This window comes from Lissotriton helveticus, chromosome 8, assembly GCF_964261635.1.
Source record: "Lissotriton helveticus chromosome 8, aLisHel1.1, whole genome shotgun sequence".
Lineage (NCBI taxonomy): Eukaryota > Metazoa > Chordata > Amphibia > Caudata > Salamandridae > Lissotriton > Lissotriton helveticus.
This window is the reverse complement of record NC_136069.1, coordinates 905417540-905433154: the sequence shown is the minus strand read 5'-3', so window position 1 is coordinate 905433154 and position 15615 is coordinate 905417540. Positions and strand designations below refer to the sequence as shown.

At 44.1% G+C, this 15615-nt stretch overlaps 1 protein-coding gene across 1 annotated transcript in view; it reads right to left on the bottom strand.

Annotated features, from left to right (window-relative positions):
* Positions 1–15615, bottom strand: part of PHLDB2 (pleckstrin homology like domain family B member 2) — a 453671-nt gene that overhangs the window by 41995 nt on the left and 396061 nt on the right. Inside the window, exon 14 of the mRNA XM_078657711.1 lies at positions 9521–9611. Coding sequence (XP_078513837.1) covers positions 9521–9611 — 91 coding nt within the window. The remainder of the gene's footprint in view (positions 1–9520; positions 9612–15615) is intronic.

The following is a 15615-nucleotide window of genomic DNA, read 5'->3' as shown; positions in this document are numbered from 1 at the left end:
AAAGGACTGACTTGTTAATTACAGCTAATAAAGCAGATTTGCACACCACAGTAACCTAACTGTTGAACATATTTAATGCAGAAGGATATGGGGTATTTTGTTATGTGTTTAATTATTTCAAGTCTACAGATTCACAATTGCTTTCTAAACCTTCTTGCACTCTCAATGTTGCCTTAAATGCTCTATTTGCCCATTCTTTTTTCAAAAACTTATTGCGACGTAGCACTCATCCACGACTTTTCTGCCCTACCACTTTCAAATGTCACCAGCCGCCACTGGTGGCAGGGTATGCTCAGACGTGAGTCCCTTGCTTACTTTGCCACTGGATTCAAGCAAGCCGGGCTGAAGAAAGCTGTAATGCCAGAAACCGGTCCTCAGAAGCTTGTTTCCGGTCCAGGGAAGGCATGGCTTGGCAGTTCGGGCTGGACTGTTCCCATGAGGCACAGGGTTAGACTGATTTGCATATAGCCATGTCTGAACTGGGGTGGCAGAGTGGGCTAAAGAACGGTGATGGATTAAACCCAGATCTTTTGACTGGGTGTGAGTGTTTGATTGGTTCAGATGCTCCGTCCATCACCACCCCCTTTTGTACCGCTTTGGCCGCCATAAGTGTGGCAGGGTATGCTCAGACGTGAGTCCCTTGCTTACTTTGCCACTGGATTCAAGCAAGCCGGGCTGAAGAAGGCTGTAATGCCAGAAACCGGTCCTCAGAAGCTTGTTTCCGGTCCAGGGAAGGCATGGCTTGGCAGTTCGGGCTGGACTGTTTCCATGAGGCACAGGGTCAGACTGATTTGCATATAGCCATGTCTGAACTGGGGTGGCAGAGTGGGCTAAAGAACGGTGATGGATTAAACCCATATCTTTTGACTGGGTGTGAGTGTTTGATTGGTTCAGATGCTCCGTCCATCACCACCTCCTTTTGTACCGCTACAGCAGTGCAGCGGCATGCAACTGGATAACTAGCAGCTCATGACTATCAAAATGGCAGCAATAGCAAACTGCATTTCTAGTGAAAGAACACAGGGAAAAGAAATGCCCAAAGTCTGAATGTACACTCCATATCACAGTATTGATTTTAAGATTGCATTCCTTCCAGTTTAATTAAGGTGGCACTTTCATACAAGAGAAGAATTGTATTTTCTCAAGAAAAAAAGTGCAAAGTAGCTATGTATCATTTTCTCCATAATCACTACACCGCTATGTTAGTGACGAACGTCTTGATAATTTAACTAGGCAATAGCGAAACAGGCAACATGGAATCTAAGATATATAATCACCTTATTTCTCACCAGCCCTAACCAGTGCTGGGAAACATTGAATAAGCTCATCACAGAGACAGAAATAATTCAATTTTAAAACCACAACTATAAATATTGTAGCAATTTTCCTTCAACAAATTGCAGAACCTTGCCTATTAGTCATTGGTCACATGTACTCATGCACAGAAATATTACTCAATGTTTTCCGGGTTTCAAAATGTTGCCACTGCCCGTCTAATTTAATGTCCTGTCCGTGAAGTAACATTGAATGAGTTGGAAAAAGCGAAGTCTAGCTTAAGCCTGTAATAGATTCCAAGCAGTGCTTAATTCCAGCCATAGTGGGCCAGTGCTTAATTTGATCAGATGCTTTCAGGTGCTCAGCACCGGCACTTCTTTCACAGGGCCGAGGCTACAATTTCTGACCCTGCAAATGGTGGTCTCAATGTTAATTGTTCAAATTCAAAATAAAAAGAATAACATACATTGCATGGTGACTGGCAGGTAAGTGTTCATAGACAGGCCAGCATACGCCTGTCCAGGCAGGCATGATTGTGTATCACCACGTTAGTGATGATGTCATCACGCCGATCACAAATCCAAGAAGTCATCGACAAATAATGGCTTGTATTCTATTCCCCGAGCCTGCTGCACCCTGCCACTGCCTGAGCCCAAGCCTCCCATTGGATAATTGTAGCTGGGGGCTGGCTCATGACGGAGTTGAGGCAAGGAAGCTGCGAGAGCGCATTTGGAACTTGGGAGTGAGGGCTCTTGAGGAAGAATAAACAAAAGTAAGTGTGGACTTTCCACTTGCTGCGTAGCCAGAGTAGCATATCCTGCAGCACTGCATAGCTGCTATCCTCAACGTGCTCGATGCTGCTGTGGACCAACACAACTTTTGTGCGCCATGGCATCACCTGTAGAATCTGTGCGCTGCACCACAGCATGGTAATTGCTGAACCTGCATGAGTCCAGTAGGCACCACAGCCATACTTACTGGCATTGGCAGCATTGCGGCTGGGGACAATGCCTGTGCTGTAGCAGGCAGGGTCACAGCAAGCTGAGCAGTGGATGCCGATGCCGTCGCCATCCCTGGACCTACTAATTACAGGCAGCACTAGCAGTGACATCACCTGCTGTGCTCGAGCAGCAGGTCTGTTCCACAATAAACCCAGTTATACCACACTGATTAATATATGCAAAAAAAGCATTTTTATTTGGTGTACAATTTGTTTTTGCACTTGGTGTAGGTAAGAAAGTAAAAAACGCCATCTTTCACTTCTTTAGGAATGACAACAGGAAAACGCAGAGTTCAAAATAGCAGGGACATGTACAGGTTGACGACAGGGGTCTCAGGCAGCAGCAGTGTTATAGATGAGAGAGAGAGCAGGAGTAAAAAGGAGAAAGAAACAACAGGAGAGGAGAGAGATAAGACGGAGCTAATTTGAAGAAAAGGAGAGCACATCAAATACAAAGAGAAAGCAGCCATGATGTGAAGAAGAGAGCATTAAGAAGAGAGAAGATAGAAAGAAAGGATGTAGAGGACAGGACAGGGGAAAAAAAGCAGACAAATGCTAAAACGGAGACACAGCTAATCACTGCTACAAGAGTGACAGTAAAGAGCCAAGAGCGAGGGGAGAGAGAGCAGAGCACCGATAAAAGTGAAGAGGAAAAAGGGCAGGGCTAGAATGAATAGAGGGCAAATCAGAAATACAGGTAATAAGGTAACACACCAGGTGTGAAAACAATGATAGAAAACAATTAGAGAGGTAAGAGGATAGACTCTTAGAGCAAAGACTTAGGGGACAGACAACAGATCAAGGTTAGAAGATAGAGAATGAGGCAGTAAGAGTGTTGAAAGTGGGGCTCACCTGAGGAAGAAGTGAGCTGTGGCCTCCTTGGCAAATTTTTCAGCACCTGCACTTCTTTTTTTACAAATTAAGCACTGGAGTGGGCCACCGGCACTCATTGTAGGGGACCGGCACTGATTTTTCTGCATCAAACATTTTCCCGAGAGCAAGAGAGGGGAAACAGTCAAAGCAGAAATAAGGAGGAAGATGAACACCTCCATAAAAGGAGAAAACAGGAACATGCACAAGTGAGATAAGCGGCTGGGAGTGTCTGGCAGAGGATTAAAGAGGTCTTCTGTGGGCTTCTGAGGAGAGCGTTAGGCACCAGCACTCATTCTCTTATAAATTAAGCACTGGTTTGAAGAATGGTATTTGTAACCACAAATGCTGTTGTACCTAACCTAACACTCACTACTGTTTGCTTTGTTTGTTCCCATAGTATTTATCTCATGATGCCCTCCGATTTGAACTTGTCCCTTCCTATTTCATTGCATGTGAATATTTTGAATCATAGCTTTATTTCCCCTATTTTCTGCCTGACTTAATTGTTTTACTATCTGTGTAAGTACTGTCTTGAACAAGGATGTCATTTTATTTTTAGACTGCACAGCCTTCCAAAGACTAAAGTGGCATGACTTCACTCACCAAAAACTGTACATAAATACATATAAATAAGACCACCTTGCACAAATATAACCTGAAATCAACAATTACGCTGGCTAGGAAATTTATGGCTAGGAAATTTAGGACAATACAGAGAAGGGCTAGAACATGATGTTAACTGTCAACATCTCTAAGGAATAAATGATTGCGAATATGGCAAGTAGTGAATTTAGCATTCTCCCTCATTCTAGAAAGTGGCCTTGCAGTTTATTACTTGGAGGGAGGCAATTGTCCTTATGATTGACTCTGGATTTGAATAATCAGAAGCAGTCACACCCATCTGCTGGTGTCACTGTACCTCTGATCACTCATAGAAAAAAGGGACAGCTGGTGTGTATCACTGTCCTTTAGTGCTGGGCGCCGTACCATACAGAGGCCCATTCCACAACAGAATCTTTTGTCACACTCCTGTAACTGTTTCAAGTACACATGTGTTGACAGTGGAGGATCATTTAGTAATCTGCTATTACTCGAAAGACTAAATGTAATTATCCCTTGTTCTATCCATTACTGCTTAAATATATGTTTCTTTGGCCTATTCTGCAGGGTCATACCCAGACTTTTTGCATTCACCCTCCTGTTTTTTAAACCCGTTTTTGTGGGCTTTTAGGACTCAGCGCATTTTACCACTGCTAACAAAATCCAAACGTTATCGTGCGCTCTCTCTTTTAAGAATGTTAGAATTGGCTTACACCCAAATGGCACATTTAATTTATTTGTAAGACCCTAATAAAGTGGTACTAAATGTCCCAGGGTCTGTAAATTAAATACTACCAGTGGGCCTGCAGCATTGATTTTGCCATTCACTTAAGTAGCCCTGTAAAACATGTCTCAGACCTGCCATTGCAGCCTGTGTGGGCAGTTTTAAACTGCCAAGTCGAACTGGCAAAATAAACCTTTTAGCAGGCCCAAAACCTCCTTTTTAATACATATATATCACCCCTAGGGTAGGGCTTGAACAGCCCAGAGTGCATTGTCCTGTGTCTTTAAAAAGTAGTACTTTTAAGTTTTACATGTCCTGGTAGTGAAAAAACCCTACATTCTTTCAAGACCTTCCAGTTGGGAGCATGTAGCTAATTTGAGTTTGCTGTCTAAAGAATTGTAATTATAAGCCTTCTTTAATGGTAAATTTGGATTTTTAGATACAGTTCTGAAAATGCCGTTTTTAGAATGTTGAAATTTTCTTGTCTTAACCATTTGGTGTAGCTGGCAGTTGGTATATGTGTATTGCTTCCAGACAGTGAGACAAGAGAAACTAGGCATTGTCAGGATGGGCCGCTTTGAGTTGATGAGGGAGAGGAGGTTCCACCTACCACACTGCACACCACAAAGGCTCTACCTGAGCAAAGGGTTTGACACTGTACGTTTGTGACCCCAGTCATGTTGGGGCCAGGATAGGGAGGAAGAAGATGCCTGACACTTTAGGGAGTTGGAAACCCCTAGATGCTTTCTAGACTTCAAAGTGGGCACCTGGTGTAAATATTGGACCTTCACACCTAACTCTTCAGTACACTTCTGGACCTGTCAACTCCGCCAGGAAGAAGGACTGCTGTGCTGCTGAAAGGACTGCCACTCTGCTGGACAGGTGCCCGGAAGGACTGCTGCTCTACTGTGCTGATCGGCTGACCTCTTGCCTGGGTGAGAAGGAATGGAACCTGCATTTCTAAACCCTGGACCCCAGAGTGACTCCAAGGGGCTAGTTGGCTGGCCTCTTGATCAGAAGCCTCAGGAAGGGAACAGAATTCCAACAACCTTGAATCCAGCACTTGAACCCTGCCATCCCAAGAGGTGCCACCACAGTCCTGGACCCTTGGAAGTATGCCAGAAGGTGCTCTGCTAGCCCATCTGTGAATTCAGTAGAACCGACGAATCTCCTTCACAGCGTGGCACATCTCCTGCAGAATCAGTGCGTTGCCTTTGCTGCTCTGTGGCGCATCACCCTCGGAACCAATGCATTGCCTCTACTGCGCAAATTTCCCTGAAGCCAAGACTTCACATCGCCCACTGCAGCCCATAGGTCTGCAACTGTGGAACGCATCTCCATGTAAGGACATTGCCCGTCCAAAGCAGCCCATCGGAATCACCGCTGTGCAAAGCATCTCAAAGCAAGGACATTACATCACACTTTGCAGCTCCCCGGAACCACAGCTGCACGACGCATCCTCAACACGGGACTCCGCATCTCTTTGCAAGCAGAAGCTTGTGGCTTTTTGGTGCTGTTTTCACTTAAATCTTTAAAATTGCATATCTCTGGTTCTACTGATTGGATTTTTGTCATTTCAGTCTTGAGTTATTTAAAAAATATACTCTATTTTTCTATTTTGATGTTGGAAATTTCCTTGTTTTGAATTTTCACTTTATTACTTTTTGAAGTGCTGCATAAAAACTTTACACATTGCCTTTAGGTTAAGCTTGACTGCTTTTGAGCTAAGCTACCAGATGGTTAAGCACAGGTTAATTTGGGGTTTGTTTGTGACTTCACCCTGACAAGGATTATGGTTGCTGCTTTAGTAGGGTGTCACCCCCTCAGCCAGTAACCCAATGTCTTACAAAGCCCAACCATTGTTGAAAATGTGTTCCCTTCTCTTAAATGTCCACGATATGTATATAATAACCTGTGTTCCTATGTTTACATGAAAATTAATAAAATGTGTCCTGCTGCATGGTCTTAAACATTCGTAATAAACTAAATTAAGTTTTCTGTGTATTGCTTTTTTTGCTGCATTTCCTACTTCATCGATACAACATGTTTATAAAAAGAAATGCACTAACCCCAGCATTCCATAATGAAGTTTTCTCAGTGATAAATTCCAGCCTCCTTAGTGATACCAGGACAATATCTTCCATCTGTCGTTCTTTCCTCCAGTATTCTGTGTGATATCTGGTACCCACAACTCACTAAGATAACAATGTGTTTCTTTTTGTTATAAGCAGAATCCACATCTGTTTAATACGGAGCCTACACGTCGCAATACTCTTACAGTTCCTCTATCTGGAACTCTTGAGAATTGGTAGGGACACTCTTCCTCCTGCTGCAGGACTGTATACACCCCATTTCTTTTCACTTCCTTAGTCAGATTTTGCTGATCAATAAATAGTAATCAATTGTTCGTAGCCTTGCTCACTATTTTCAACATTCTTCTTAAGCCCTTTCAAATACTGTATAGAGTTTAGACACGTCTTTATCAGTGTATACTATATATATTATACACGTTATTCATCACTGCTTGAGTAAAATGCACTTAATAAATGCACGAGTCAACTAATTTACAGAAGTCAAGCAATCTTCCTATACTCATACCCTGCGCCACTGATTTAAATAATTATAGCTTTAAATTGCATTAGAATTGATTTGATTCTCTCACTCGCTTGCTCTCTAAACACACACACAAGCACACAACAGATAGACAGATAGACAGACAGATAGATAGATAGATAGATAGATAGATAGATAGATAGATAGATAGATAGATAGATAGATAGATAGATAGATCGATCCTGCTTCAACTGACGTGGTGCTGGTGTGTACTCTACTTGAAGGAGTGCCAGGCACATTTTGAGTACCTCTTCTGCAGACGGATTACTGTAAACCTTCATTTATGCTCACAAGAAGGGCTCTGTCATACATGCATCCATTTGGGTGGATATTTGTTATAGCACCTAACAAGGTTGAGTTGACAGGTTTCAAATACAGGACTTTTGTACCAGAGCTCCTCTCCTGCTAGGGTGTGCTTTTTTACCAGTGATGTGCTTCAGCCAAAGGTAGCTTTCGTTTGGTGTTCTTGAGCCAGGATTGCACATTTGTGCAGAGTGATTTCAAATCCGAGCTACTCTGGTGCCAGGACTGCTTATTGTCAGGGTCACTCTTCCTCTGGACACGCTCTTCTATCACTGCTATGCCTATAACACTGCTATTTATTGTGCCATGAATGCTATTTATTGTGCCATGACTTCTCATATTGTTTTTGATATAGTGTTTCATATGCAAAGTTTCTGTTTCTAATCCCTCCAAACAGCAGGGTCTACTAATAGGTAATGGTGGTAATCAATGTATCGAACTTTGAAGGAACTCAACATAGTTAGGCTTGCCAGGATAAAAAGGCATGACTAAATATCCACACTGAGTGCTTAACTCACGGAGCCATCTATCCGGCTTGAAGTCCAACACACGTTGCTGACACTCGTGGCACCCAGAGACATTCATCATATCTAGTGACCGTCTATATAGGTTTCCTTTACACCTCATACTGTGTTTAGTGAGGCATTGTGTGTTGATGTTTGACCCAATGAACATGAGGCAATCAATACCAGTACACACAATACTCTAACATTTCTCTTTCTGTAATTATTTCTGTCTATTCCCTGTGACTATCTACAGAGCTCTCATGGTTCCCAGGTTCATATGGGAGTAGCTTAACCAGTTGTTTTTTCTTTGCAATCTGGGATTTAACATTCTGAATTCAAATGGGATGATCAGGATTACAAATCCCAGAATGCAAAGAAATTACCTGGACATAATTTGTTACTGAACTGAGGAAGGGGAAGCCTGAGCTCGCTCTCCACCCTCTTCTCCATGCCCTCCCCTTTCTCTCTCTCTATCTCTCTCTCTGTCCATTCTGTCCTGTTCGTTTTCTCCACCCTTTATATTTCTGTTGCTTGGCCCTCTTCATCTTTCTCTTTTTTCATTCTCTCCTTTTCTATTTACTCTCAGGTGCAACAGCAGTCAGTGGTGTAAACCGAGGCCCAGCCAGACTATCTGTAAAGTGACATTGTTCTCTTTGGTCTGCAAGGAGGGGGAACAGACCTTTAACCTCATGTTATCCATACCCGGTACCCACGTGTAAAATGTCGATCTTCAGCACTATGGTTATAGGGATTCACGGTTCGAATCACACAGTAAAGAAGCTTATCATGTGCACTGTCATAGAGGAATGGAAGGGAGACAAAGTTGTCATTTTATTCTATTAAAGGGGACATCTGGGGAATAATGTCACAATATATACCACAACCCCACCTGAAGTCATCACACAAAGCAACCTTTTAGAACGCCTATTTTTGGTGATTATTAGAGATGCGTAAATGAGTAAAGAAAACTACTGTTTTACTCTACATTGGATGGCCTTTTTAAGATAGACTATATAGTGAAAGCAGGGTGCCTTAATACTAACCTCTGATGAAAGTGAGGTGGGATGGTTATGGGACTTCACTACACACCAGGGTGGCCATTTGTTAATGGTGAGAGGAGGTGCAGGGTAAAGTGAAGGAAGATAATTTGAACACCAAGAAAATAAGTCTATATGAAATTGCAAACCAATGGGTATTTGTTTAACAAATTCCTCAGGGCAATTTTACTGTTGAAATATTGTTCAGCAACATTTTTATCTTTGATGGAAATGCCCAAACCCTCTAGGGAAGGTAAGTAATCCTTAGTAAGTAGACCCTTAATTTCTGGATTAATACCTGAGTGCCCATCAAGAAATGCCTGTGTTTTTGTCTAAATTCCATGAAAATGTTGTTGTAAAATGCCCCCATTAGCACCACTTAAAATAAAATCTGAAAACATTTTTGGGGGGAATCTACCTTCACAAGCACCTTATGAATAATCGGACTGACTCATTTGCTATTATCATTTCAAGATGTGCAAAGTGGGGGGTACTTATTTTTTCTGGCTACTCCCCTGGACTAATGAAATTATCACAACTCTTTATTTCACATCAACGTCTAGAAAAAGATGAAAACTGAATATGTTACCCTTGATTCAAGTAATCGAGTCTTTTCAGCTTGTGCCTCTCTCAAAAGCCTCTCCATCTCTTCGATTCTTGCAACATTTGAAGTGCTGGCGCTAAAAACGGAAATATCAAAAATTCTTGTGAACAAATAATCCAAATGATTTCTTCCATTCCCCTTTTCGCTCGTATATGTACTTTACAATGTAGTTCATTTTCCATGAATCAGAATATGTGCAACAGACACAGTATGATGTGTCACAGAAGTATTTAGGTAGCAAGATATATCCTTACTACAGCATTAAGCTGACAACAAATTATTGACTTTTTTACTAAAGTTGTTTTAAAATTATTAGTAACATCTATGGCAGGAAAGCTTGTAGTCAGGTGCAAAAAACACACCTACAAGTGTTAAGCCTGAGCAAAGGCATTGCATAAGATTTTCCCCCGTAGTTGCAATTAGACCTAAATGTATACACAGAGACCCTTGCTGCATATTTTTACAAATTCACCGTCTTTTATTTGACTCTAAATTTCTGCCTTTTTCTTTTATCCACATTTTCCGAGCCTCCTTTTTCATTTTTCTGTGACTACCCAATGTAGGATGCTGGCTTTTTAAATGATATATATCAAAATAAGATATATCATGTAAAGAGTCAAGAAGTTCCCTTATGAGTGGACATTGGGCTTGCTAATGCAGTTCCAAGGTGCTCTATCAGGGAGCAGTGTTGTTGAGAATCCTTAGGCTTAACACAGAGTGGAAGACATCTGCAAATCCCACAATAGTCAATAATATCATGTGGGAAGTGGACATAACCCAACCCCAAAATTCTTAAGCATGCCAACACAAAGGTGGCTACTTCTGAAAAGTGTTGTCCACCTCATTTTAGCCAACCTTACGGGTGGTACTAACCTAGGGGTGGTACGCCTACCTGACTAGCTAATTTTCCCATTTGTCCAGGTGCCAAAGGAGCACTGGACAAGGGGGTCATTTTCCTCTCCTGTGAGGGGAGCCAGATTAGCATTTCAAAGGCAGCAGCTCTTTGTAGCCTTGCCGCCTAGGAAGGCTAATCTGCAGGTCATCCTGTGGGAGGGGGTGTGGCACCCTCTTCCCAGAAAGGCATTGTTTCTGACCTCCTTAGAGCAAAGGCCCTCACCCGGGGGGGGGGGGGTTAGTGGGCAGTAAACTGTCTTGGTGGCAGGCTAGCATAGACCATTAAGCTGACACACCATAGTCTGATAGGTTTTCAGGGGGTACCTCTAAGGTACTCTCTGGATGTATGTATTATGAAATCCATACAGGAATCAGTGTGGGCTTATTAATATGACATCCATATTTTGAGTGAAGCCGTCATGTAGCTGGGGAACTCATTTTCACCAGTGTCCAGCACATGTTCTAAAATGGCTTCCCTGTTCATTTATGTTGGCAGTAATGGAACTGACCAGCACAGGGGCATATCTGCTTATGCAGGTATGCCCTCACATGTAGTATTAAACACCTGCCTTTGGGTTGGAAGGTCTGCTCTAGTAGTGACCCACAAATACCTCATGTTATAGAGAACAGTGGTTCCTATTCTAAAAGAATAAACAAGGGGAGATAATCATACACTAGATAGAAAGTATGTATTTTGTCCAGCCGGACAAGAATTTATTTTCATAATAGTTTTCAATTAGTAGCGTTTAAGAAACAGTCAATAACAAGTGGGCACAGCCGTGACCCACAAAACACAAGACAAAGCAACGAAAAGGATTGGCCAAAAGGCAAGCCAAAATGGGTCTGTATACTTGTACTCAGTTTACACAGACATAGATTAACTTATAAACGCCATTGCACACTCTAATACAGCTCAATCTTAGTGCATAAGGTGTATTGTAGTGCATACACCTTATTGTATAGTGGGGGGGTGCTGCAACACAAACCCAGTTTCCCACACAAGCCCACAGGCCAGGCGACTCAGCCAAACCTGGGAGAGTCTGCCTAGTTTGTCATGAGAGGAAGAGCAAGGAAACAGGCTGGATTGTTTCAGGGCCTAGTCTGCCTTACATCTGTCTAGGTCATTCCCTCTGGGGAGCTGACCAACCTCAAAGTGTTAGGATCCAATTTAAAATGCCCTTTGTCTACTTCTTTAGAATTCTCAACCACTCTTTTTGTTTTGGGATCAGAGGTGTCCATCTCTGCTAACTCTATTTTAGCCATGCCAACCCCCAGCTTACCCAAAGAGGTTACCCACAACTTGAGTAACCCCACCATGACCAACAGGGTCAGGGGGCCTAGCTTGCTATTTGACATACGGTCAGCCCACCATGCCAAGGACAGTGCAGCCATAAAGGATAACATGCAGCAGAGGCCACTGACAACTGACAGTGCCTAGAACCACACATTTCGCTCTACACTGATAGGTGAAGGTGCCAACTTGTAGGGTTCTTTGGGTTCAGGTTGTCTGTCTGCTCTTTTAGATGGGGCTTTACTACATCCTTTAGCAAACACCCTTCTTACACTCTCTTTTCTGTTAGCTGAGGAGCCACCATACCATGCTTAACAGTGCCTGACATGTCTGTACTTCTTGTGGGCCTGGTGGGGCTACACCAGGGCCACTTAGGGAGTTCCCCCTAGCTGGAGCAAGATCTCCTTGGCTCACTGGAATGTTAGCTAAAAGTTGCCCACTTTTCCTACACTTTCTTTTTTTCTTGTTTTCTGGGGCCTACTTGCACTAGCTGCAGGTTCAGTACCTCAAGAAGCAATCTTAGTTAAGGATTAAAACTGGACCAGTACCTGGATTTGGCTCAGACCAACCTCTGGGTGGCCATTTCTACGGAGACAATCATGGTGGAGGTCTATACTGACTATAACCCTTCTACAACTAAGGTGCATAGCTATTTCCAGGGTTACTAAAGGCACAGGCCTAGCAGTGACCTCCCCTGAGATAGCCCATACTATTCTAGCCTCTCCTACGACATACTGGTTTGAGTGTACCAACCTGTCATGTACAACAGTGTGACAGGTATCTCTCAGGGGCGTAGCTGGGATTCGGTTCACCAGTAGGTGATTGGAAGTGTCTACTCCCTTATGGAGTCTCCAACTAACCTTTTGGGCCCATTTTCCACCTAAAGGCTAGTAGGACCTCCTCATCTGAGGAATCATCCTCATAGGCTAAACTAGCAACCTCTGGAGATACACTAGTGGGTTTGATTTTAGGACAGGAAAGGTCCTTGGCTAGGTGTCCTGTCTGTTTACAGTTGAGGCACCAAGCATTCTTTGGGTTCTTACCCTAGTACCCACTTTTGTTTTGTGAGGTGTCTCGGGCCCACCCTACTGGACAGGTTTTTGGGGGCCTGCAGGGGACTCCTTTTCTTTGTCTTTTCAGTGGTCCACCTTTTTCCCTTGGGGAGGGGGGCTTAGCAACCCCTTGCTTTTGGTCACCTCCTCCATGACTAGTTTTGAACACTCTTGGTTTTACCCAGTGATCAGCCTTCTTCCCCAACTCTTGGAGACAGACTGCCCCCAGGTCCACCAGTACTGATGCAACTTTTCACAAACCCAATTAGTCAACAGATGCTGCGCCCGCTACGTCCCTACCCCCTCCCTTCACTACAGCTCTTCTGTTAAACACACGGTCCGCAGTTAAGCACCAAACAGAAGGTCAGTTGCAAGACAGGCAATAGTGTGCCTGCAACGAGCATCCTCAATTTCCTTAATTCTTGTTTGGGCGGGCGTGCATCCATAGCGCTGCATTAGCGTTACTCCCAACAAGACAAAAGTGCGCTTGCAACGTAGATAATCTCTTCAATTGCACCTGTTCAGCATCGTACATCATGGATCAGCAGGGCACAATCAGATAATCCACTCGAGAGAGGTTTCCACAGTTTGACTCTGTTCCCTGCTACAGGAGTAGCGAATCAAGGTCCCTACTTCCTTTTGGACCCCTGCGTGGAGTGACATACCTTCGTGGCCGCAGAGGAGGCGAGAGGCGCGGCGACCGGGACTGCGAGGACCAGCATTCCTGCAAACACCGACAGCTGGTTACTCTTCCCGGCCGAGCCGCGCCCCCTCCCAGTGCCACGCCTCCTTGTTAACCATAAGCGGGCCTGTCAACGCGCATCGCGGGACGCGCGCGGGTCGTAGCCCGGGGCGAAGCCCGGGCAAAGGCTGGGCCCTCTTAGGCCCTCAGAGGCCAGAGGAGACTGGGCTGGGCCTACCCTCTTGTGTTTTTTGCAGGCGCACTTGTTCGATTCTGCCCCTGTTCCTGACTCGGGTATCAGATACTCGATATGCCCTCACCAGCTTTGGATGGGTCTATTGTGAAGGCGGGGGGAGTTAAAAACAGGACTTTGGACATTTATTTTTCACGGACACCGGGTGGTGGGGATGGGGATAAAGACACTTCTCTGGCGGAGCGTAGGGCCGAGCGACGTCGCTCTATTGAGACTTTGAAAAATAGGCCCTTGATTGAAATCTCTATCTCCCAAGAGGGTGAGTCTTCCAACATCAGCGAGGAGCCACTATCCCAGGATGGCGTCCCGCTCTTGTTGAGGAACTGTATTATTAGCCCCTGTCCACCCATTGAGCAGGCCCCTAAGGTTACCCATCCCACCAGCCCTAGTAGTGCAGCCATTGATCTGACTTCCCAACCTATTCCACCACTTAAAGCATCCAAAATTGGGAAAGGTAAGCCGAAACTAGTTGCTGTGGCGAAGCTGCATGGCCCCCCCTAATAAGCGAAGAAGGAAGACGAGGGGAGGGCAAGGCAAAACAAAAATCCTTCATTCTGATTTTGGGAAAGCCTCTAAGCCCGCTCCAAATCCCGGCAGAATGATGGTGGATGCACGTAATTCTCCCCCCGACGAGGGTATTAATATTACTGATCTTGCTGAAGCCCCTGTGATTAATCCGTCTAATGCACTACCCCCTGTCGCTCCTTTAGGAAATCTGGAATTCCTACTTAGATCCTTGCTCCTGCCTATCAGCGAGAGCATAAAGAAAGTGGAGATTAGGCTCACTATTCTAGAGGCTACATTGAGTAGTATGAAACCATCGGTTACTACCCGAGACAGGTCCTCTGAGTCCAAGCCCCCTTCCACCTTACACCCTATTTCACAAATTCCCCCATGTAATATGGGACCTCCCTCGGTGACCACTGCTACCTCCCTTTCGTACCCTCCTATGGCCAAACCAGCCCCGGTCCTTCAGAGTAACTTTAACATCTTATCATCACAACCTTCAGGTCCAGTCCCCCACGTGACAAAGAATCTCGTACAAACAAATCCTTCTTTAGCAACAACTAATTCTAATCCGCCCACGAATAACATATCAAGCAGAGAGTCGGGTGAGCAGTCAACACAACACTCAAAAAGACCAAGACGAAGGACAGTTGACCTACCCCCGGAATCAGCTCCATATACAATTGTTATGACAGGAGTCCCAGAGTTAGCAGAAGAGGCCAGAGAGAATTATCATGCTTTAAAAAACAAAACCATTTATTGGTTGAAGCAGAACAGACCCCTTCCCGCACATGTAAATGGAGAAATCCTGTCAGTAAGGCGCCTGGGTGGGCTCAAGACCGAAAGACAAAAGGGGAGATGTGATAATTATTAATTTTAAGGACCATAGGGCGGTAAGAACCCTAGGAGACTGGTATGAGGCCATAGGCGGAGATAATATTTCCACACACTACGTTAGCTACTTCTATCCACGAGAACTGATCAATAACCCTAAACACCTCCAAACAAGAAGACAGCGTCCACAGTGGAGAGAAGTAGGCTATCAACCTATTCAGAATCACTTCCCTAGTTATCCCCCACAATCACTTTATTCCCAGACATACTGGAGTAACTCGAATAACAACTATCAAACATCATTACCAGAGTTTAATATTCCGATATTTAATCCCTTCTCAACACTGTGTGGTCTAGAAGGAATAGATTGACTTGATAGCAATCTCCCCTCGATTCAAGACCAGACCATGACAAAAGAAGCCACTCTTTCTGGTAATATCATCCTAAACATCACGGTTGAAAACTATAGTATTGAAGGACAAAGTCAGTTGATTCAATCCAATCAACTATGTGACAGGGAGGGGGAAAATCCCACCAGTGGGAATAAAATTAGCACTACATCTACTT